The 24408-nt window shown below is 42.2% G+C and overlaps 1 protein-coding gene across 3 annotated transcripts in view; it reads left to right on the top strand.

The window, feature by feature from the left end:
- Armc8 (armadillo repeat containing 8) overlaps nt 1-24408 on the top strand; it is a 93782-nt gene that overhangs the window by 65100 nt on the left and 4274 nt on the right. The window contains exons 13-21 of one of the 3 annotated variants that reach the window (XM_005367812.3): nt 400-482; nt 779-860; nt 3411-3497; nt 5126-5218; nt 7965-8114; nt 9033-9128; nt 17132-17227; nt 20938-21010; nt 22429-22522. In XM_005367812.3, coding sequence (XP_005367869.1) covers nt 400-482; nt 779-860; nt 3411-3497; nt 5126-5218; nt 7965-8114; nt 9033-9128; nt 17132-17227; nt 20938-21010; nt 22429-22522 — 854 coding nt within the window. The remainder of the gene's footprint in view (nt 1-399; nt 483-778; nt 861-3410; nt 3498-5125; nt 5219-7964; nt 8115-9032; nt 9129-17131; nt 17228-20937; nt 21011-22428; nt 22523-24408) is intronic. The other 2 variants (XM_026789584.1, XM_026789585.1) reach the window with 2 other exon arrangements.

A 24408-nucleotide genomic window follows, 5' to 3' on the forward strand; every position in this document is an offset into this window, starting at 1 on the left:
CCAGACTGTTTGCCTCATAGTGTACTTATCCCTCACCCCAGACTGTTTGCCTCATAGTGTACTTATACCCCTCACCCCAGACTGTTTGCCTCATATTGTACTTATCCCTCACCCCAGACTGTTTATGCACACCTCTGGAGTACTTAGGCCATTTAGATTTTGTTTTAGATATCTTTAAAGAGACATATTGTGCCTGTCATTTACCCTGACTTGTCCTTAGTGAGTGCTTACCCCGTCTTCCTAGTGAGCTGTCTGCCCTTCTGCAAGGTGACGGTTGAGAGGTAAATTCTTTTGCTGAAAACATTAAATTCTTAATGGACATTAACATACTCGCATTACAAGCAGTGAAGTTTGTCACCTTCATGTTGTTATTTATGCAGCATTAACCTTTTTCTCCAGATCATTGAGACTGAAAATATGATGGACCGGATTGTGACTGGCTTGTCTGAGTCTAGTGTCAAGGTGCGGTTAGCTGCTGTCAGGTATGAGCTTTACATGGTCTGAATAAAAATCCCTTGCTGTGTGTTTAGCCTGTTTCATTTCCGGTCCTTCACTAAGTGCAGGATGCAGATGTTCCTGGAACATCTGCTCAGGTGAAGCCATGCAGTGTGCGGTGTGACCAAACTGAACCTCCAGTGCCTGAGAGGTGTCTTGCTGTAGCTGACTTAGCATCAATAGCCATGTTTAACTGTACATTCATACTAGTGAAAAGCCGAGCGACTGATTTGAAATGTGAGCTGTGGCTTCTTGGGAAGCTAATTTCGATCATTCTTTATAGATGCTTGCACAGTTTATCCAGATCTGTACAGCAGCTTCGAACCAGTTTCCAGGATCATGCGGTGTGGAAACCTTTAATGAAGGTGAGAAAGCCACAGCAGTTGGCACCGAGCCTGTGGGCCAAGCTGGCCAGCAGCACCTGGATCTAGGACTGCATCTGATTCTTGGGTAGAATATGTTGATGTTCGTCTCAAGTCAGATGTTCCGAGCAGCTACAGACTTAGAGAGTGCGTTTCATGTGTGAGAGGGAAATCCCAGCCCAGGTTTCTTTATTAGCTTGAGCTCTCAGTACTCATTTGTGCTTCTGTGTTTATTATTACTCTTTAAATTTAAATCTGGAATTTTCTGAGTAGCCTTTAGGTTATAAAAAAGAAAATAATTGGCTGGTTATAGATATAAAATAAGATTGGGCCATTAATTTTGCTTTGGGGCTCTCCCATACCAGCAGGAAAGAACTGAAGGCAAATAAATCTGAATTAAAACTGAAAGGGTGCTTGCAGTTAGCTGCTGCTAATGTGAACCCCCATATGGAGCCACAGTCAGCTTGGTTTTGAGGTTTGTTTTTTGTTTTTTTTTTTTTTTTGATGTCTTAAGTGACTATGCATTTCATTTACTCAGTAGAATTTTAAAATTTATTTTGATTTTGTTGTTGTTGTTTCTTTTTGAGTTCTTACTCCAGGTCCATTGGCCTTGCAATAGTGATCTCACCCTTGCTTCAGTTTAGAATAGGCATGTCAGTGTGGCAGAAATAAGAGAAACATCAAGCAGGACAGTTGTTGATTAGACTTTAAGAGAAGAACAGGATTTCTTTCCATTAGTAAAACTGTTATGAAAGGTGTAGGAAATAGCAAGGGTGCCTTCATGACTGTCATAGAAGGATGGAGTGTAGGGTGGGAGCTAGGGGAGGCATGTCTGATAGCTTAGTAACTGAAGAGTAGAGGCAGGAAGATCATGAGGTGAAGCCAGTTGGACTGTGTAGTGAGACCCTGTTTTTGTGTGGGGTATTGTTTGCTTTTAAAGGTGGAATTGGACTAGTACTGAAGGCCTTGGGAATTAGCATGCGGAGGGATTCTTACGGGAAAGTTGATTTTTATGGCAGAGTATATGATTTATTCTTTGAGGTCTTGAAATGAGATGATAGTCATTGTTTAAGAAACAATATGAGCTAGGCAGTGGTGGTGCACGGCTTTAATTCTAGCACTCTGGAGGCAGAGGCAGGTGGATCTCTGAGTTCAAGGCTGGCCTGGTCTATGGAGTGAGTTACAGGACAGCCAGGACTACACACTTGTCTCAGAAAACCAAAAAGAAAGAAAAAAGAAAAGAGAAAGAAGGAAAAGAAACAGAATGAACCCTCGAACTATTCAGTGGAAGGCATAACAGTATTGAGTATGTGATTTGTGTTTAGGTTTCTAGAAGGATGTCATGATCCAGCCTTATGAGGCTTATCAGGACAAAATATTCCTTCAATTTCTCCCTTGCTGAGGGCCTTCTCAGCGTGTGACCCTGCACATTCCCATCCATTGACACTGTTCTCTGCTTTTCTTTGACCTGATTTCCCCATTGGACATATGGAGCCCCTCTGAACATGACTCATTTCCTACTGTAGTTTTGTTTCCTGAAAATCACTGAGAGCCCCCAACCTCAGAAAGGTTATTTGCCTACTCTATAACCTTAATGCCTTTCCACACTGGTAAGGTGCTGCCTCAGGGGTGGACTGGTTCAGGTCAACAGAAGTCTGTTTCATACTCACAGTCTCTTATCGAAAACCAATGGAGCCAATTTGTCATTCTTAGATTTTTGAAGGCCCTCCTCAGTTCATGTTTTCTTTTATAATTCCTAGTCTTTCTTTTCAGGGTTTTGTTTTTGTTTTCTGGTTTGTTTATTTGTTTTTAATTATAGCTTTTAAGTATAGCTAAATCATAATTTATTACCAATTCAAGACTTTCTAACTATTTTCTGTTTCCCAAACTAACTACTTTGTGTCTGGAGCCCTTGTTTGTCTCTGGGTGCTCAGCTCAAAATCTCTCTGTTATATACATCAAGGATAGAGCAAGGTGATTTCTGTCTATTTCTCCAAGGGCAAATGTTTGATGAGCAGCTTAGAAGAGTTTATACTCATGGCTATATGTGGGTTCAACTCTCAACTCAGGACTTAGTTAACACATTTCAGATATAATATTAGATACAGGTACTCATACTCACTTTGATTTTTCATAGTTGCTTATGTATCTAATAATTTTTCTTATTTGCCTTTTCATATACTTTAATCTGTTGACTAACAAAACACAAGAGAATAGTCATTTAATTTTAATAAAAAAATTTTGTGTTTTAATTTTTTCTGTTTGGGTAAAATTCATATGTATATATGTATGTATATAATTTTTTGTTCTGGGATCAAACCCATGGTCTCATACATACTAGACAAGCACTCTACCAACTAAGCCATACTCCTAGTCCTATTTTATTGCTAAAAATCTATTTGCTAGACAGTAAAGGTCAGCTTCTGAAGTGCAGTATTTTTCCCACACATACTCTCCAGTATGAAAAGTCAAATTGAAAGACTTTTACTTAGTCATCTATGACCTCATCTTCAGCATTTCAGAATTAATGACATCGTCCTTTTTATTCTATAGGTTTTACAAAATGCACCCGATGAAATCCTAGTAGTAGCATCTTCCATGTTATGTAACCTTCTTCTTGAATTTTCTCCAAGTAAAGAGGTTAGTATTGACTTTCTCTTAATCTGGCTAAAGTTTAGTCAATTGCTTTTTTGCTTTTTATTTATTTATTTTGGCTTTTTCAAAACAGAGTTTCTCTGTGTAGCTCTGGCTGTCCTGGAACTCATTTTGTAGACCAGGGCCTCAAACACACAGAGATCTGCCCGCCTCTGCATCCTGAGTACTGGGATTAAAGGTGTGTGTCACCACCACCCAAGTTTTCTTTTTTATTAAATATAAAGTTGGTGTTGAAACTTGTGGATTGGGTTGAAGAACTGCTTCTAAATAGTTTGATTTGGGTAGAGAAGGAGACAAGTCACTGGTTTTTCAGTACTGGAATGACTTCCGTTACTTTGTTCATCCTACCTATCATGCTCCACTTGCTTCATGGATGTTACGAAGCCCAAAGCCGCACAGTGGCATTCACCTGTCCTCTCAGGTGCTTGGGAGGCTGAAGCAAGAGGATTGTTTCCAAGAGCCCAAGAATTTGAGGCCATCTTGTCTATAAGATATCATAGTATATAATCATTCTATGTTGAAATTGCAAGTAAAGAAATAACTATAAATCTATAAATAAGACTATTATCAAACAATATTTACTAAAGAATAAGTTGAAAAACAAGTTGTCTTTGAAAATCAGGATCATAAGTCATTTCAAAAAAATAATTCCTTGCATCAAAAAGTAATATTAAGTGGTCATTGTTTGGGGAAGAACAAATATAGGTTTTTTCCTATTTCTGTTCTTGACAGTTTTCTGCATCTACAATGAATTTCAGTGGTTTTCACTGTTCTTCTGGTCTCTTACCTCCTCCCTCTCCTACTGAAACCCTTCTTATCTTCACTCTCTTCTTCACCTACTTTTGTGTGTGACCCACTGTGTTTGATTAGGATTGCTTTCATGACCATGGATGGAAGTAACTTATTAGAGCTGGGCAGCTTGACTGCTTCCCCAGCAACATTAACTGACAGTAGACCCTCAGGAAGGGGTAGAATCTTGTAGACCCCTTCATGACCTTGATGCAGTGTTGATTGACAGCCCAGTCTAGTGCAGCTCTTATGGTGGTGTCTCCAGCTGCAGTATGTTTGGTAATGGTTCTTTCATGACCAGAAGACTCCTTTTGATGCACATGTCCCTGTCCTTTGGTTCTTGTGTTCTTTCTGGCACTTCCTATTTATGCAATGTCTCTGAGTTTTAGAGGGTTCCCTTTCTATAATTTTTAAGTTTTTTGAGTTCATGGGGTTTTGTTTTTAATAAAGAAGAATCAATTTAATAAAGGATAGGTGAACCTTTCACAGTTCTGCTGTTACAGTCTTTCTGGTCTAGGGCATTGTAGAGCATGGTTACACATGTAAGGAAAATGGATTCAGTCTCCAGCAACAGCAACTGAAAGAGTGAGTGGATGTGTGTGTGAAGGGCATGCATGCATGCATATGAGAGAGAGGGAGAGAGAGAGAGTCTTGCTCAAGGTATCTTTTATGGTGCATTAATTCCCCACTTCGAATTGGTGAGTTGGGGAAGAGATTGGACAATGAGTGATAGAGCAGACACTGTAGTTTGCATATCTGATATGGACTCTGTTTCTCATTGTTTTTTATTTATCATTCTTTCTTGCTCCTCCTTTTCCAATCAGCCAATTTTGGAATCAGGAGCTGTAGAGCTGCTTTGTGGATTAACACAGAGTGAAAACCCTGCTCTACGAGTGAATGGGATTTGGGCTTTAATGGTATGTTTCCTTTTAATGTCACAATTTATAAGAAAACTAGGGGTATTATCAAAGTTATGACTATGGCATATGTTCTGGAATTTTTTTTTTTTTTTTTGAGATAGGGTTTATCTGTGTAGCTTTGGCTGTCCTGGAACTCTGTAGAACACGCTGGCCTTGAACTCATAGAGATCTGCCTGCCTCTGCTTCCCAAATGCTGGGATTAAAGAAAGGTGTGTACCACCATGCTCAGCTAGAATTTACTTTTTAAAAACTGGTTAACATAGTCCAGTTGTCTAATGACCTATAGCCTGAAAGATTCTGTGTTCATCTTTCAGGTTCAGCTATCAAGGATTTATTTGGTCACCTAGAAGTCCCTCATTTGGGAAAAGCAGTCTGTGTTTTTCTGAATACACTACTCCTCACAGGAGCTGCTTACTTCCTATGTGCATATAGGGATATTGTTTTTATTCTTTACAGATAGTAAACCAAGGCACTGAATGATTGCTGTTCGAGCTGACACATAAAATTTCATGTTTGTGGTGTACATGTTTTGAAAGATAGGTATTCTAAAGTAGCTGGATTGACCTGATGTAAGCATCACCAACATAGTTAGCGTATGCCAAAATAACACACAGGTGCATAAATACTCAGTAGTTGAACAATTTCTAGTAAATATAAAAATAGGTTCTAAAATTATGAGATCAGAGCCATTTTTCTCAATTATTAAAGTAAGCTATTAAATTTTAAAAAGGAATAAATCTACATGGATTTTGAAAAGCATACTTAGAATAATTACATTTAATTGCTGTGTATCAGACCAAAGATGGGTGCTTTATATTTGTAATTGCTATTTTAAAAACAGTATTTTATTATGCTTATTTAGTACGGGAGAGTGCACATGTAGCCAGAGACTCTGCTTTTGTTTCCCGGCTGCCCAAACCCAAATAATGACATAAAAAATATATTAATTATTTTTTATTAATTAATTGGCCAACCGCTCAGGCATATTCCTCGCTAGCTCTTAGATCTTAAATTAATCCATTTCTATTCATCTGTGTATTACCACAAGGCTGTGGCTTACTGGTAAGGTTCTGGAGTCTTTCTCCTTTCGCAGCTACGTGGCGTCTCTCTGACCCTGCCTTCTTTCCCCATGCATTCAGTTTAGTTTTCCTGCCTGGCTATATTCTGCCCTGCCATAGGCCAAAGCAGCTTCTTTATTAACCAATGGTAATAAACACATCCACAGCATACAGAGGGATCCACATCATGCATACCTGCTGTAGGTGAGAGGACAACTTGGGGTTGGGGACTCCAGCTCAGGTTATGAGTCTGCGTCTCTACTTACTGAGCTGGTCCTGTGCTCTTGTGAATGACCTACCTTACCAGTGGGAAAGTGGGACTGGGATGTGTGGAGGTTGCTTTCCAAACTAATGAGCATTGGAAATGGGTTCCAATGGTGTCCATGCCTATACTCGTCTCCCTGCTCCACAGTGTATCTGCTGAGTTATTGACATAAACTTGGGGGTAGAAATAATAGTCTGATAAAACACCAAATCCAATTATTTCTTAGTAGATTTTCTCCTTAGTACAACTTGTAGCTCTTCTTGAAACATTCCCAAGACTTTTTTTTTTTAACCTTTCTATTATCCTTTTTCTACCTGACCTCCTTTTCAGGACTATTCTCCCAATGTCAGTTCCTAGTTTCTATTTTTCCTTACCCTTCAGTCTGAAGAGCCCTTCCAGTAGAAAAGCTCACTCAAAAACCTTTATGTCTACATGGCTGTGACTATTCCCCAGATCTTTCACCTAAATAGCCTGTGGGACTTGAGTTGAGAGCTCCCTGACATGCACATGCTTGTTGCTAAACAACAAATTAATCATCTCATTCTGCAGTCCAGAGAAACTAGAACCTTCTTGTTCTAATCAGTCTCATATCACCAGCCTCTGTAACTCAGTTCATAAAACAGAAAGCTGTGCATTACCGTGGCCTAGGTCTCTGACGGCAGCAAGTACACTTTTGACTCTTGCATTGCCCTGTATCATTGATAACTGTGCTCTCTGAGAGGCCTTAGTTACGTAAATGAAATGAACACCTGACTCGGGGCAGTAACTACATATAAACCACTACTTTATAAGAGATTTTTGCAATTTTTTTTAAAACAGAGTTTGGAGTAAACTGGGCTGATCTATTATATGAATTAGAAAAGAAGTAGAGCCAGGCTGTGGTGGCGCACACCTTTAATCCCAGCACTCAGGAGGCAGAGGCAGGCAGGTCTCTGTGAGTTTGAGGCCAGCTTGATCTACAGAGTGAGTTCCAGGACAGGCACCAAAGCTACATAGAGAAATCCTGCCTCAAAAAACAAAAGCAAACAAACAAACAAACAAGAAAAGAAACAGAAACAAAGTAGCCACTGGCCTTCTGAGTTGCTAGTATGTTAGGGCATAGCTCCTACCTACTGAGAGTTTCTTGTGTAATAAGGCATGCCATCATAGCACTTAGCATAAAATACATAGAAATATTCTCACAGGTAATAAGTGAGTTTGTTTTGTTCAGATGCCCATGTCAGTAAGTGTTATATTCCTCTTACAGATGTAGACTTAAGAGTGGATATTAGTTATCTCTATAGGTGAGTAAAAGGAATCAGAAAAACAGTATGACTAATACAGCTTCTGTCTGTACTTTGAAATGATCAAAGTCCTAGTAAAATAAAATTTGATACAGTGACCATAGACGTGATTCTTGTAATGTCTTTAATCCTTTCAGAATATGGCATTTCAGGCTGAACAAAAAATAAAAGCAGATATTTTACGAAGCTTGAGTACTGAACAGCTCTTCCGGTTATTATCAGATTCCGATTTGAATGTGCTGATGAAGACATTGGGGCTTCTTAGAAATCTCCTCTCCACTCGACCTGTAAGTAATGCCCCAGGATTCTCTATTGCTCACATCTGTGCATGAGTACAATGCTGTTCATTCCAGAGAAGCAAGTTCACATATGGGATGTCACTTGCACCAGTGCTCTGGAAACTGCCACCACCACTGCCTACATGGTGGGTCTCCCTCCCTCCCTGGTGCTAGATGTATGCCTGCCTTGGCTTGTCACTTTATTTTATCTGCCCGAATCATTGTCTTCTGAGGTCTCTGTTCCTCTTTTGAAAAATCCTTAGTGTCATCATACAGATCCTAACCCCCTCACACATATTGATGTCATTGTAGAGAGAAATGGGAGCGTGAAAGATACAGTATAAGGCTGAGCCTTGCTAGTGCCATCCCTGTGGGCGTTCTCTGATGTCCCCTGACCACCACTGTCAGTGGTTCTTGACTAGATAAAGAACACAATGGGCCTTTCTCGACCGTACTTGTTCTTTCAATTATCTTTACCGCATTGTATCCTAAGGCCATATTAATGACCCAGATCATATTTCCCATGTCTCTGACTTCCATTCATTTTATACTTCTTGGTCCCTAGTGGTTTTTGTTCTCTTCATAATACACACTTAGAGAGAGAGGGAGGAGGGGGAATAGGAAAGGAAGAGAGATGACTTCAAAACACAATAAACCCTGGTCTTTGGAATCTGGTTCTATATGCTGTGTTGTTCTGCTTGAAGCAGTGTGCATTGTGTAACTTTGAGAAACTTTGTGTAAGGCAGGTGTAGTGATACATGGCCTGTAATCCCAGAACTTGGGTGGTGGATCAGGAACTAAGGCTCTTGATTAGCTGCATGAGACCATGTCTCTATAAACTAAAACTAAAATGAAAGAAAAAGAGGCCTCCTGTGGTCTCTTCCTATGTTTTCTAGACGTAATCATGGATTTCCCATTGTTTTGCAGCATATAGATAAAATAATGAGTACGCATGGAAAGCAGATTATGCAAGCTGTCACTCTGATCCTGGAAGGGGAGCATAGCATTGAAGTTAAAGAGCAGGTACGTGCTGTGGAGAGCCCCTGATTGTAAGTACAAAGGGACATCTGCAGGCTTATGAAATATGTCTGTCGAAGACAAGAAGAAGGGTCCTCTGGCACCCCTTCAGCTCTTCCGGTGATCTCTTTCCCTGGAATAGGAAACATGACCAGAGTCTGTAGCTTTCTCCTTTGTGTCACATGCCATGTGCGCTGTCCCTGCCCCTATGGGAACAGCCTCATGCTTGATTTAATGCTTTCTCCACAGTTAACTGGAGATAAGCCTTCTCTGTCACTACACCCTGAACTCCAAACTCAAATTCCTCCAACTCCAGTCAGATAATTCCTTATCCTGAAGGCAGTTTTGGTTTCTTTACTCTTTGGCGTCTTCTATTCTTGGTTAGCATTTTGAACCTTTATTTTCTATCGGACATACTGAGGGAAGGTGTGCTGCGTACAGCAGCTGCGTTATCAGGGAATCACTTGGAAGTCACTGTCTGCATTTTCTAGAATTTATCATGGAAGTTGTATACATTGCATTTTACCACAAAAATAAAAGTGCCCCGCCAAGATGGTAACACAGAATCTGAAGCACTGCTAGTGTTTGTTTTCCTGACAGTTTTTGGCTCCATGGCTCTGTTCATATTTAGAATTCATTGAGCTGTGTATGGGTGTGTCTGTGTGTATACATGAACACACACATATACATATAATATTATGTATGTGAGTGAGCAAGATAAGCAGAAAGTTGCCTCAGATCGTTATGGAGAGTTGACTTGTCCTTTGTGACCCTGACTTAGAACAGTCCTAGATATCAGAGAGCTTAGGACTTGAGAGCTGGGACTAGACTTAACAACAAAAAGAGTTGACTAAGTCATTTTAAGACAGATATCTTAAGTGATTGAAATTAAGAAATAAGCTTTAGTAAGGAGTAATTTAGCACTGTAAAGGTATAATCTAAGCATCACTGGCATACAAGAATGAAGAAATGCACTATTCAAGAAGCTGGTCCTGGAAAGTGCACTGATGTGTTCTATCTGTGAAGACAGCTCACCTTGGTAGAATTCCATCATCTGAAAAGCAGCGAGGCAGAAAGGCCAGGCAAGATTTAGATGTCGGCAAAAGATCAACAACAGTGTGTTTTCACAGGACACAGATATAGGTATGGACACTCACAGATGCCTAGTTGTTAGTGGAAGTTCAGTTCTCAAAAGCCTCTAATAAGTGATTTTTATAGGGGCGTACATTAGCTGCATCCATTTGTAGTATATATAAGTTTTCACAGGTGCATTTATCCATGAAGCTACCTGTCTTTTTAGGGTTTCTATTGCTGTGAAGAAGCACCATGATCATGGCAACTCTTATAAAGAAAAACAGTTTATTGGGGTGGCTTACAGTTAGAGGTTCAGTCCATTATCATCATGGGGGGACATGGTGGCGTGCAGGCAGACAGTGCTGGAGAAGGAGCTGAGAGTTCTACATCTTGTTCTGCAGACAATAGGAAGTAAACTATGTTTCTGGGTATAGCTTGAGCATAGGAGATCTTAAAGCCCACTCCCACGGTGACACACTTCCTCCAACAGGGTCATACCTACCACAGCAAAGCCACACCTTCTAATAGTGCACTTCCTATGGGGGCCATTTTCTTTTAAACCACCACACTACCACTACAGTCAAGATGTCAGTATACCTGCTGTTGCCCTTTGGTTGAGAAGAAGACAAGTTTGTCAATTCATACCACTCCTTGTCCACAGGGCACTGCAATATGGCAAGCAAAATAAGTAAGGCACAAGATTGGAAAGGATGAAACAGAACCGTTCTCCAGACATGAAGGGCTCATTAAAAAAAAAAAAATCTAGACCTAAGTTAAGCAAGGTGTCAGTATAGAAAAATTAGTTATTTTCATATATGAGCAGGGAATGGTTAGTAATAATGCTTAAAAACAACCCAACAGCATTAGAAGGAGCTTGAAAAAATAAAGTACTTAGATTTTGATCTCATTAGGGTCTGTGTACTAAGAGTTATAAGGCTGTTAGCAGTAGAATTATGACTAGGAGTCAGGCCAACAGAATGTTAGCAATGTCGACTCTCCCTGAGTTGCTAACAGTAGAGCTAAATGACTAGGAGTTAGGTCAAAAGAGTGTTAGCAATGTTGGCTTTCCCTGAGTTGGTTTGCAGACAACATCATGCCAGTCGTGGTTCCAGAATAAATAAATATTAATATGCTTATGAATTACAAAAGTCTTTCAGTTGGAAAGTTTAGAAATAGATCATGGTGATAACTGATTGAGGTGATTCAGTAGGAAAAGGGTGTCATTTTTTAAGCCAAAAAATTAAGTCTGAACCTTATCTTACACCTTTGATAAAAATGTTTTCATAAGTCTTTTATAAAGAGTAAAATTATAAAACTTTTAAAATACAGTAGAAAAAATAGAAAATTTTAAGATGTGACTATTAAAGTAGCAATTTTGAATGGCATTTTTAAAAATCTTTATTTCTAGTAAGATAAAAATATTCATTGCTATTATATAGGCAATTTTTTGAACATTGATTTTTTTTCATTGTTTACTCTTAAAACGTTTTTGTAAGTTTACTCTGAATTTTCTATCTGTGAATGAAAACAGCTTAACATATATTTTTTTTGTTTTGTTGTTTACCTTGAGTGCCCAGTATAATGGATGTATAGGAACTAGTAAGAGTGGACATATTTACCTTGTTTCCAGTATTAGAAGAAAAACATTCTCTGTTTTTTTTTTTTTTTTGTTTGTTTGTTTTTTAATTTAAGAAAAAAGGTTTCTCTGTGGCTTTGGAGCCTGTCCTGGAACTAGCTCTGTAGACCAGGCTGGTCTCGAACTCACAGAGATCCGCCTGCCTCTGCCTCCCAAGTGCTGGGATTAAAGGCGTGCGCCACCATCGCCCGGCCGAAAACATTCTCTTTCACTATAGATTATGAGAAATGTAGGTTTCTGACAGATCCTCTTTATTAAGAAATATTTTATATAGTTCATTGAATACTTATCAATGAATAGATACTGGGTTTTTTTTTTTCCAGTCAGTTTTTCTGCACCTATTGTAAAAACAAAAAAAAAAAAAAAACTTTTGTTTGCTTTTTCAAGACAAGGTTTCTCTGTAGTTCTGGCTGTTCTGAACTCAATCTGTAGACCAGGCTGGCCTTGAACTCAGAGATCTGCCTTCCAAGTGCTGAGATTAAAGGTGTGCACCACCACCAGTGGGAGACCCGTTTTTTAAGTCTGATGAATGTGATGGGTCTGTTTCTTGGTTTCAAAGATTCAAAACACTTGGTCATTTTGTATTTTTCTTTACGTGTGGTGATGGGCTCCCCTGACTGAACTGTGGGAAGGTATACTCCACATCTGTGTAAGTGCGGGACCTCAAGAATCCTCTCTTGTAATGTTTCATCTTGTTTGGTTATAGGAGAGTGCTGGCTTTGGGGATGAGGTGGAGAAGAATTTTTGGAGAACTGATGCTATTTCTTTCTTGTGTCTTAGTGGAACATTTGCCCTTTGACCCCTGTGTTTTTCCCATTCTCTTACAAGGCTGTTTCTTCTTACGGTGTTATAAACCTTTCAAGGAATCTTTCACTTCATCTAAGATTTCAGATTATTGCCATGAAATTGCACTCTCGTGTTGCCTTTTATAAACAGGCAGTGTTCCATAGTGTTGCCCTCTCTTTTGGGGGAAAGTGTGAGACAGTGTCTTACTCTACTTTAGACTGGCTTAGGACTTCCCTTGTAGCCCTGAGTGGCCTCAAACTCTTGGCAGTCCTCCTATCTCAGTTTCCCAAGTGCTAGGATTGAAACCACCATGCCCGTCTCCTCTCTTGTCCCGTGTGTTGCCATGCCTTTCTTACAGATGAGTTTAGCTAGAACAGTTTAATTGATCTTTCAAAAATTGTTTTCAGCCGGGCGATGGTGGCGCACGCCTTTAATCCCAGCACTCGGGAGGCAGAGGCAGGCGGATCTCTGTGAGTTCGAGACCAGCCTGGTCTACAGAGCTAGATCCAGGACAGGCTCCAAAGCCACAGAGAAACCCTGTCTCGAAAAAACCAAAAAAAAAAAAAAAATTGTTTTCAGTTGCATTTTTACTGTTTTTCTGTTCTCTAGACAAGGTGTTGGATTGGCTCACAGGCCGTGATTTGACAACCTCTGCTTTCTAGTATTGATCTTCAGTTGTTGATGCTAGTGTATTATGCATGCACAAGTGTTGTGCGCATGTGTACGTACGTGTGTGTGTGTGTGTGTGTGTGTGTGTGTGTGTGTGTGTGTATGGACGTGCATGTGTGTGTATGAGCATGCATGTGTGTGTCTGTAGCTTTTATCTGCTGCCTAGTTCATATGTTGAACTGACTTAGCTCAAGAACTAATTGAATGTCTTTGGTTTTCTTGTGTCCATAGGAATATTTATGGTAAGGGTTTTTTGAGGATCATGGATCTATTCTGAACCTCCCAAAAAACAGTTCCTCATCTATCTTACTGAATTCTTCTTTATATTCTTTAGTAGGTAAGAGAGGGGCAGTTCTTTCAAGGCAAGGCTTAACATGTTTGCATTTCTTCCTTTCCCTGAGAATGTTTAAAACTCTCACTCCTAGTCCCTCACTTCCATTATCTCCTGTGAGGCTGCTCTGGCCAGCTCCATCCTGAACCTCTCTGGGGAAACAAGAACACGAGAAAACCAATCTGTGGTTCTTCTGTATTCTTCCCTTTTCCCTTCTCCCTCCACCTCCCTATGCATTGCTTGACCTTGCTCTTGGCATTTTGGCTTTGTCTTCTTTAAGGAGGGATTGACTCACTAGCACAAAGGAGTATTACCTTGTAGGGCTTGTAAAATCATTCTGTAATCAACACAAAGGAAAAGCTGAAGAGGAAGGAAGGAATGTGTTTCACAACTGATTTCAGTGTGCCTGCATTGATGAGTGCGGTGTAACAGATCCGGGTGGGAAGACTCAGTAATGGAAGAGGAAAGAAGCCAGGCTGTGGTGGCGCATGCCTTTAATCCAGTACTCAGGAGGCAGAAACAGGCAGTTCTCTGTTAGTTCGAGGCCAAACTGATTGATAGAACAGTTCCAGGACAGCTTGGACTATTAAACAGGGAAACCCTGTCTCGAAAAGCCAAAAAAAAAAAAAAAAAAAAAAAAAGTAAGTAAATGAGAGAGAGAGAAAAGAAAGGATTGGACACTCATTATTTTTTATATGCAATAACCCTGTCCTGTTGGTTGAACTGAGACCAGAATGTGGGTAGAACAACTGTTGCTCCTATGGTTCCAAACTTGAATCCCTTGAAGCCAGTTGTTAACAACCTGTTTCCTAATTTATTACCCCTGTGAGTTAAACTAAAAAGTACAGATCCAAGCTGCCTCTAATCTCAACGCTTGGAAGGTTGAGGCAGGAATATGGCTGCAAGTTTGAGGTCAGCCTTAGATACATATCTCTCCTCTCTGCATATGAAACGCAAACAACATATGCACACATATCAGTGAGGCCTGTGAGACTCATGGGTAAAGGTATTTGCCTCACAGATCTGACAGTCCGAGTTTGATCTCCAGAATCCACATAAAGGCAGAAGGGGAGAACTGACCGCACACAGCTGTCCTCTGGCATTCACACACTAGTCATTTTTTTATAAGAAGGAAAGATGTTTTTAAGAACAAATCTGTCATTACTGATCTTCGTAGGATACTATCTAATAGTTTGTCCCATACTAGCACATCTTCCACAAGCCATCACTGCACTTGATTATCCGGATTATACAAGTTGTATCTTGTGTCTCTTATGTCCCAGAGTCAGCCTTTGGTTCATACCTCAGATCTCACTCCCTAGTAATCTAGTCACAGACATGTGTTAGCAGAGTGAAATAAAGCCACAGGCCGGTCCCTTAGGGCATCTAAGGTCTTGGACCTGAGTAAAAAAATAGTTTCTTCATTGTCTTAGTGCACCTAAGTCTACAGCAGAAAGGTGTAGACCGGAGGAGTTGTGTCTATGCCCCATCCTCAGCTCTCATGCCTGACTTTGATTCTTGGGCTTCAGGTTCATGTTGCTTCCTCCCAGAAGCTGCCCCTGCCTGCATTGTACCCAACAACCTTTGTTTCCTTGGTTCCTTTTGCTTCTGTGAAATATAGTTGTTTATGTAACAGTGTCAAAGTCGGAGTGTGTGTGCCTTATTCCCACCTCACCTGGATGCCCTGCAGAGGATGGACCCATGGTGGGTTCCACCTGGCCTTGTCTTGATTTTCCTGCCAAAGTCCTTTACCTTAATACTGATGGCAGGAGTGGAGCATCTGGTAAGAGCAGTCTCTTCTACTGGATAGAAGCTGGAGTTGCCAGTGCCCTGTCAAGATATACTATCCCACCGGCTGGCATAGGCTCCCTCCAGTCTCCTCATCAGGCCAGCTTGGACCAAGCTTGGAAGCAAGTTACAGTGAGAGAGGCCTAAGGAAGGGAGGGAAGTTGCAGCTTCTAGGAAACTTCCAGCAAAGAGGCTGCATCACTGAATAAGATGGGGCCAGTCACAGGAGTTTCTCTTGGAAATGAGTTTTAAAATTGGTTGTTTTAGTAGTAGGAGTTCGATGGTGCCAGGATTTAACCAGGTTCTTCGTATGCTAGTCAACCTCTAATTTACACTCCTCCTACCCAGGAACCACTTTAAAAATATATATATATATTAATTCTTTATTGATTCTTTGCGACTTCACATCATGCTCCCCCAGTCTCACTCACCTCCCAGTCCCTCCATATCCCCCCTTCCCGTGCAGTATCCCCCCCCCCAAGAAACTCCTCCAACTCTAAAAAATAAACTGAAAACAAAACAAGTGAAATAACCCACCTTGCGCCTCCGTCTTTCCAACACCTCTTCATTCATCCTAGTAGCTTTGGGTGTCACGGTGTGTCACACCGTATACCCTTTTTGCAATCAGCCCCACCCACAAAGTGTTGGTTGCAGTGAGGTGGTGGTCTGGTAAAGGCCTCTGTCACACCGTCATCACTGAGCACTCACCCAAATTCCTCTTGGATGTCCTGTCATCTCCCTGAGTCAGGGATCCTGTGGTTATCATTCTGCAGGACCAGTCCCTCTACACACTCCAGCAGGCCATCAATGGGGCCAACTCAAGGCCCAGGGTGTGGTCTGGGCCACTGGGGCTGCCCTTAGGTAAGGGGTAGAGCCAGCTTTCCTGGGCCCGTGCCATCAGATCCAGGCCAGCATGACCCTTGGATTTCAACATGCATGGTTTCTATGACCCCCTGTGGCAACATGGGTCATGAACATCACAGACCCCAGCTGTAGTAAGAACATGGACCCAGACATGGCCAGCAGCTTGGACCCAGACATCACCATCAGTGGCAGCATAAGCCACCTAGATCAGTATGGCTCTGCGGCAGCAAGGCCCTCAGATACCAACATGGTCTCAGATGTCTGTTTAGACCCCTGGCATCCTCACAGCTCTCAGTGGTAATGGGAGCCACAGATATCAGCTCGATCCTAGCTGCTGCTGGGCCATGGACAGGAAGCACATTTTAAAGAAAAGATAACTTTAATGTAGTGATGCAGCAGCCTTTACATAACTATGGCTGAAAGCCCAGTAATAAATGACCGAAGTGTTTGAATCCTTGTTTGTATAACATAGGTTTTCTCTTCGACATGGTTACTGTGGTTGACAGTAATGACAGGAGATGAGAATCAGTGCATTCATGATAGAACCCATGAGAAGCTGTGCACCTTCAGATGAGAAATTCCCCATGATTTTCCGGAATCTTCATTTTTAAATTTTATTTTATGTGTATGTTTTACCTGAATCTGTGTTTGCACACTGTGTGTGTACCTGGTGCCCACAGAAACCAGAAGAGGGCATTGGATCCCCTGGAACTGGAGTTATAAGTGGTTGTGAGCTATCATGTGGATACTGGGAACCAGACTTGGTTCCTCTGCAAAAGCAACATGTGTTCTTAACCACTAAGCCATCTCTCCAATTCCCTGAGGGAGCTTTTTTGATCCCCGTTCTTTATTCTTTTCCAGACACTGTGCATCCTAGCCAACATAGCAGATGGGACAACAGCAAAAGAACTTATTATGACCAATGATGACATCCTACAGAAAATCAAATATTATATGGTAAGCCTTAGTCTTCCTGGCTACAGAATTAGAAGACAAGGGCTCTAGCATTGTAGCTGAAAAGAAACTGTAGAAAAATGCTCACTACTCTAACAGAGTCAGAGAGTTTTATCCCAAAATAGAAAAAGCAAGCCGAGCTTCTAAAAATGTGCTGTGGGCACTGTTAGTACTACCACCCAGCTCCCCATCACCGCCCTCTAACTGAAGACTTGAGCTCCCGGTTCCCAGTCCTGTCTCCGTCAGGTCTCTCAATCTCATGGTGGGTGAGTCCTCTAGACAACTGTACCTTACTTCTATATTTACTTTTTTTTTTTTTTTGGTTTTTTGAGACAAGGTTTCTCTGTAGCTTTGGAGCCTGTCCTGGAACTAGCTTTTGTAGACAGGCTGGTGTCAAACTCACAGAGATCCACCTGCCTCTGCCTCCCAAGTGCTGGAATTAAAGGCGTGCGCTACCACTGCCCGGCGACATGTTTACTTTTAAGTATACCTTGCCACCTACTGCTATGTCATGTGGTCATCATGGAACACTGTCAGTTTAGCACCAAAATCTGATGTTCAGCACCTCCATCTTCTTTGATTTTGTCCATTTTCACCATAGCATTCCAACCATGAGGGATATCTCCCCCATCCTTCCTCCAGCAAAGCTGTCTTCCCTTTGCTGCGCATTTCATAGTTAATAATTGCAGAAACAAGCTGGGGGGAATTCATGTTTACAAATCATCTTGTGCCCTTCATGCATTTCCTAGTAAGCTGTGCCTCCCTTTTCCCCAGAATAGGTTCATACTTTTGCTTGATCTTTTAAACTTAACTCTCCAGTCCCCATTGCTTTCTGTCGCCTTATTCTTTATTGTACAGAAGATGAGATCCACATGCCCTGACACCCCCAGCTCCCAGCTCCTTTGAGTCAAATTCTGGTACATACTGTGTGGCCTGACTCACGGTGTCCCTGATTCATTCTGTCCTCCTCCTGTTGTTTACTACATGGCTGTCCTCTAGCTCCTAAATGAAGTCACATTCCTTCCTACCTCGGGTCCTTTATCTGTTCTGACTTGTCCACCTGGGACACTTCTCTACCCACCTCCTCACCCTTCAGATCTGAGCTGAACTGATACTTTATCTCGGGGCCTCCTCTTGTGCAAGTGTTGTAGCATTGTTTTCTTCAGAGCAGCTCAGTCTATTAGTGATACAGCCCCGGGTATCTACTGTCTCTGTCAGAGTGAGGATTGAGTTGTTATGTGCACCCTTTTATATCTGCACCTCCATAGCACCTGGCCCAATACCTACTCAGTGGTTGTTGATTAAAAACCTATTCTTAAACTGGTAAATCCCTTGTCTTTTAATTACCACATAGTGTCTTGTGTTTTGAAAGTTCCCTTAGTGGTAGACCATCGCCAGTGCACATGCCCTGGGCTCATTCTGCAGCACTGGAAGGATGGAGCCTAACTTCACCGTCTTTGTACACCAGTGTCCCTACTGCTATTCAAAACCCCCTTTTCTAAGAGCATCTCTGCATATTCTCACTCCTTTCTTGCCTCCACATTGGCTTCATCCTCATCACTCAACTGCAGCGATTCCAGTGAAGGTCACCATGACCTCTGCGATACCCAATCTGAGAGTTCTTTTCCTTCCTTGTAGAGAGCTGACATGAACACAGCCAGCTGTTTCCTCCTGGAAACATCTCTTCCTCTTGGCTTCCCTGACACCATACCCCAGACGGTCCCCTCTCCTGTCTGCTCTCCTGCGGCTGCTTGTCCCTAGCTTTGTTTGCATAGTAGAGAGCCCCCTAAGGAGCTTCACAGCTTGCCTTATCCTTGCCCTCCCAAGATTCTCATCTAATAAAAAAGTCAGGGATATGTCTTAGTTACCCAGATTTTTAAGTGATTCCTATATATGAATGGAGGGAAGCCACTAGCCTAACAGACTCTCATCTCTTCCGTTGTTTTTCTTTTCATCTCTGAGTCATTTTTAAAGGTGTATCCAAAGCCTGGTGTATCCAAGCCCCTTCAGGACTCTGGACTTGGTACCCTCCTGCCTACTCAACATCTTCTTTTGTGCTGTCCGACAGCCTTTTGGACTGTTTATAAGTCGGTCTCTCCTAAACTTACATGTCTCCCCCTCTGCCATCTCCTGCAGTGCTCAAATCAGATGCTACTTTGATTTCTCCAGCCCTGTCCACACAGTTGTCTAGATTAGCATGTCCTGTGAACCCTTTCTCAAAACCAGTTTTGAATCTGTTCACATCTTCCTTTTGCTGCTGCTTCTACTGGTGTCCAAGCACTTGCCTCTTCTGTTTGATTGCCTTCATGATAGAGGTAGCTTAGAACTATACTCCAATTTCCCCAACCAAAGTGATGCTCTAAAAATGTAAGTCTAATCTTGTCTCTTGTAAATCTTCAGGGACTTCCTTTAGATTCAGAATGGAACCCGCAGTCCCTACTCTAGCCTACAAGAGCCTACAAACTCTTTGAATGTGCACCCATCAGATTCCATCAAGAAGTTTTCTGTTTGGAGCTATAGCCCTGTGATTTTTATACATCTAGCTCCTTCCTTCTCTTTAACTCTCTGTTTGAATGTTGCCCCTTTAGAAGAGATTGTCTGTGTTTATTCACCTAAGCTAAGTTCCTAGCACTCCAACTTCCCTTGTTATTGAATGAGTGCCAAATTAATTCCTTAGTAGTAAATGCTGTAAGTCCATTTCTTCAGTTTACTATTGTTAGCTAGAGGCTGGAAGCTGATGACAAATTTATTCTCTTCTGGCTTAATGAGCCCACACTGAGAATCACTAAGTATGTCTTTAAACCCGCTGACAGGCAAAAGAAGAACCACCAAAATTTCTGGTGGAGGAAGCCATGCCTAGTTCTTTGGGTTTTTTTGTTTGTTTGTTTTTGTTTTGGTAAATCTGTAGTCCTGCCTGCAGTGAAGTCCACCTTAGCCTTCCAGAAATCCTTAAGCATACCATGCAGTTGGTGTTCGGATGTACATTAATTATTTAAGGCCCTTGTTTGTTTGTTTTTTGATTTTTGAGATAGGTTTTCTCTGTGTAACCTTGGCTGTCCTGGAACTCACTTTGTAGACCAGGCTGTTCTCAAACTCACAGAGATCTGCCTGCCTCTGCCTTCCAAGTGCTGGGATTAAAGAGAATAAACTATAGAGTGTGCTTAAATCTGATTGTTCATGAACCTCCTGACCACAGCTTCATTTCCTATCCCAGAGGAATTTAACTGGACTACTTGAGCAGGATAGTAGCTGAAGAACTAATATGAAGTCTGCATCAGTTCATCACTGCAGTGACTGAGAGAATGGGCTGTCTGAGAGCATAGACATGTTAGGTGCCCAGGTCCTTGCTGCCAGTAACTTAAGGGAGAGAGCACAGGCAAGTGGACACATAGAGCTGATAGGTACCTTTGTTTCTGGGCACATGCTTCAAAGCACAAACTTCTCACCCGTAGCCTCAGCTGTTTCCTTTGGCCACTGGATAATTTTTAAATTTTCATCTTTTGGCAAGGGTTGCACTCTTCAGTTGGTGAGATTTCCCACCACTTCCTATGCTTTTAGCCTGACCTTTACCCTCTTTAATGTTAACTTTATAGCTCCTCAGGTTTGTGGCCTGTGACTCAGAACTGTGGGATCTTGGAATTACCTATCACGAGAAAAATGATGTGCTGTGAAATTATCCCATCTTGATTTTTATTCCTTTTCTACATCACTAGGGTCACTCACATGTCAAACTGCAGCTTGCCGCTATGTTTTGTATATCAAACCTCATATGGAATGAAGAGGAAGGTAAGATATTGGTGAGGTTTGTCCCAAAGAAAATTTTGGAAGGAAATGTTTACACAGGGAAAGCAGAAACCCCACACACTTGGCCTAGCTGGTTCCTAATATCACAGAAACAGCTTGCTGTGAGAATCAATAGTATTAACCTAAGATGTGGCCCCACCCCCACACTTCAAGCTATGCTGGTACTAGATTACAGGGTAATTATGAGAAGGAAGCACCAGTCCCTCCCTTTGAGAGAACTGGTGAAGAGGGCACTGAGTTGCCTTAGAAGAAGGTGAGAGGGAAGATGACCCCATGTTGGGCCTTTCATTCTGTGCTGAGGATGCACATTTAGAGACTATCCAGATAACACAATGTCCCTGAGGGCCATGGCGAGGTGGTGCAGGGACCTTCTTGATGATGAACCTTCTTGAGTGAAAGGTTTTCACCTAACCTCCATAATCCGTTTTTGCACCAAGCCAGTTTAAATCAGAAGCAGGCTCTAGGAATGGATGGTTCTTCGTGCTTCCTGAGTTTCTCTTTATGTAACCAAGGCAGGAGTCAGACTGCAGAGAGCATCTCAGCTCCAGGTTGGCTACATTAAAGTCAGCTGGGAAAGCCTATGAGTACGGTTTCTGGAACCTGGCCCTAGAGAGTCTGGGTCACTGGGTGTAGAGAGGGTAGCGCATGAACAAGTCACTAGGCTGTTAAGTGGGGAAGAAACTCCAGGGAGCTTCATGTACTTTGCATTCAGAACAAGGAAGCAAAACCAGATTTAACCCACAGGCCTTGATACTAAGAGTTGTATGTGACCCAGGACACCAAAGCCAGGCTTCAGGCTAGTAGTAGTCTAATTGGAAGTCAGAGCAGTATGAGGTTAGAAATGTCATGTGTGCTATCACAGAGGCAGCAAGGAGTGGAAAAGGAGGACCAAGGCATGCTAGAGACTGTTGGCTTGTCCTTAAAAGCTGCTTCCTAGCGGCACGGGGTCTTGTGCAAGGGGAAGAATGTGACTGACTCCGAGTCCATGCGAGAATTAACTTATCGGGCTGGAGAGATGGCTCAGAGGTTAAGAGCACTGGCTGCTCTTCCAGAGGTCCTGAGTTCAGTTCCTAGCAACCACATGGTAGCTCATAACCATCTATAATGAGATCTGGTGCCCTCTTCTGGAGTGTGTGCAGGCATGCAGGCTAAATAAATAAATTTTTTTTCTTAAAAAAAAGGAATTAACTTATCAACAGAACCCAGGGTGGAGTTGATGGAAGTGGGGTTCAGGAGGCAGAGAAGCCAGGTAGGAGGCTGTGAGAAAGTTCTGGTGTGAAGGACTCCAGCTCCATGGGGGAGGCAGGGGACAGAAGGGTTGGAGTGAGTGACTCTGGTGAAGCTGGAGGAGAGCGGTGGCCTGCACCATGTCCAGTAACCTAGTAGTTTCAATCTTTTAGGTTCCCAGGAGCGCCAGGATAAATTACGAGACATGGGCATTGTAGATATTCTACACAAACTGAGTCAGTCGCCAGACTCAAACCTTTGTGACAAGTGAGTATTAACATAAAGGGCCTTGCTTTGGGGCCCCCTCAGTTCTGTTGTGAAAGGCTTGAGCTGTTTTAGTAACCCAGTCAGCCAGCCTTTTGATGTTTTTGGTTGTTGTATTTTATTTTTAACTGTGAACTAGCAGTGACATTTGATTTTTTTTACATTTATTTATATACATACTATGGTTGTGTGTGCGGGTGTGCCATGGCACATATGTGGCAGTCAGAGGACAACTTGTTTGGGTCTCTGTGGGTGTAGAGATGGTGGTCAAACTCCCGTTGTCATGCTTAACAGCAAGCACCTTTATCCAGCAGAGACAGTTGAGACGTAAACACTCATCTTATTCAGGAAGAACATGAGTTTGAGCCATCTTAGTGGTTATCTGAAGAGGTCCAGTGGTGACTCCCTACATTCGCTTGACTGTTACAGTAGAATTGCATGTGGCTTCTTTAGGGAAGTACAGAGACCAACAGTGAAACACTCATTGGCTCAGAGCTTCACTGAGCTCTGCCTTATGCCATTGCAACAGGGGCCTCAGTCTCAAGGAGCTCACCACTCCTGGGAGGGGTAAGAGAAATAGAAATCCAGCCAACTAAGAGATGCTGTTCCTGTTCCTGTCCCCGCCACCCACCAAAAGACGCTTTTCCTATACTCCCTTATAACAGCCTCACTTGTGAGAGTCAACAGCTAGGAATATCCGTTCTTACTCTCTGCATTGAGATAGTTCAGAAGCCCTCGTGCTTTCTGCCTTTCCCACCCATACCTATCTCGTGCCCACCCCATAATGCCGTCATTGGCATTACACATTCTGCCCCATGTGATTTGCCACCTTAGGTGTCTCCCCTTCATGTCTCCATTGTTCAGTGTTTTCAAAAATTACCCATTCTGTATTCCAGTAACTTCGCTGTTAGGTATAAACTATAAAAGGGGTGAATAACTTGAAGTACTTGCTCATGTGCAACTTAGATCCTAGTACAAAAGCCAGATACTATGAACAAATAGATATATATCCAGTGATGCCAGGGGACATAAAGAATAAAGAACATTTCTCTCATATCGTATAGTCAGAAAAGGTGCCTAAGGGTGTGGTGGCTCATCATAGGCCTGGTTGAAAAGTGCTATACACAATTTAGAGGGAGAATATTCCAGGCAGGGAGCCCAGTTAGTCGAAAGGCCATGAGGTACAGGGGAGAATTTCATATCCTGAAGGGCAGATATACAAGAAGAGCAATAGAATCATGAAGGGGAGTGATCACAGGGAGAGGGGCCAAACCCAGCAGATCTCTGAGAGCCTTCCAGGCTCTTCAGGAGGCTCCGAGGAAAGACCCTGTGGTAATAAGGACTTCGGCTTTTAGAGAGCCTTGAGGGAAGGAGACAAGAGCAAGTCTGCAGGACATGAAGTCTTAGAACAAGAGCAAAGGAAGGTGTCTGGGTTTGACCCTGAACGAGGTAGAGGGCACCAAGATGACATGGATATGGGGAATTAGGTGGACAGACGGGATTGAATTCCTGCCTGGATATGCCAACTGTAGGGTGCATGTCTGATATCCAAGGACTCGGGGAAATGTGACTGGTGTAGATTTGAATGGTGTTCAGATGGAGCTGGAGAAAGTCATTGAAGGAGAGAGTTAAGAACAAGATGAAAGGGAAGTGCTAAGAACTGAGATCCAAGACCTGTCACCATTTTTGGCATTTGAGAAAATTCCAGCAGAGAGCAGAAGGAACAACTAGTAGGGTAGGCAGATAGGCAAGCAAAGGGGAGACATGCCCAGTGACAGTTATTCTTTAGAACTCCCTCAGCGACCATGCCAGCACCTTCTCTGCTCCCATAGTACCTGTAGAACATTCATGCTGTCTTAGTTATTTTGTCTAGTAATTCTAAACTCCCA

Source organism: Microtus ochrogaster, unplaced genomic scaffold (genome assembly GCF_000317375.1).
Source record: "Microtus ochrogaster isolate Prairie Vole_2 unplaced genomic scaffold, MicOch1.0 UNK24, whole genome shotgun sequence".
NCBI lineage: Eukaryota > Metazoa > Chordata > Mammalia > Rodentia > Cricetidae > Microtus > Microtus ochrogaster.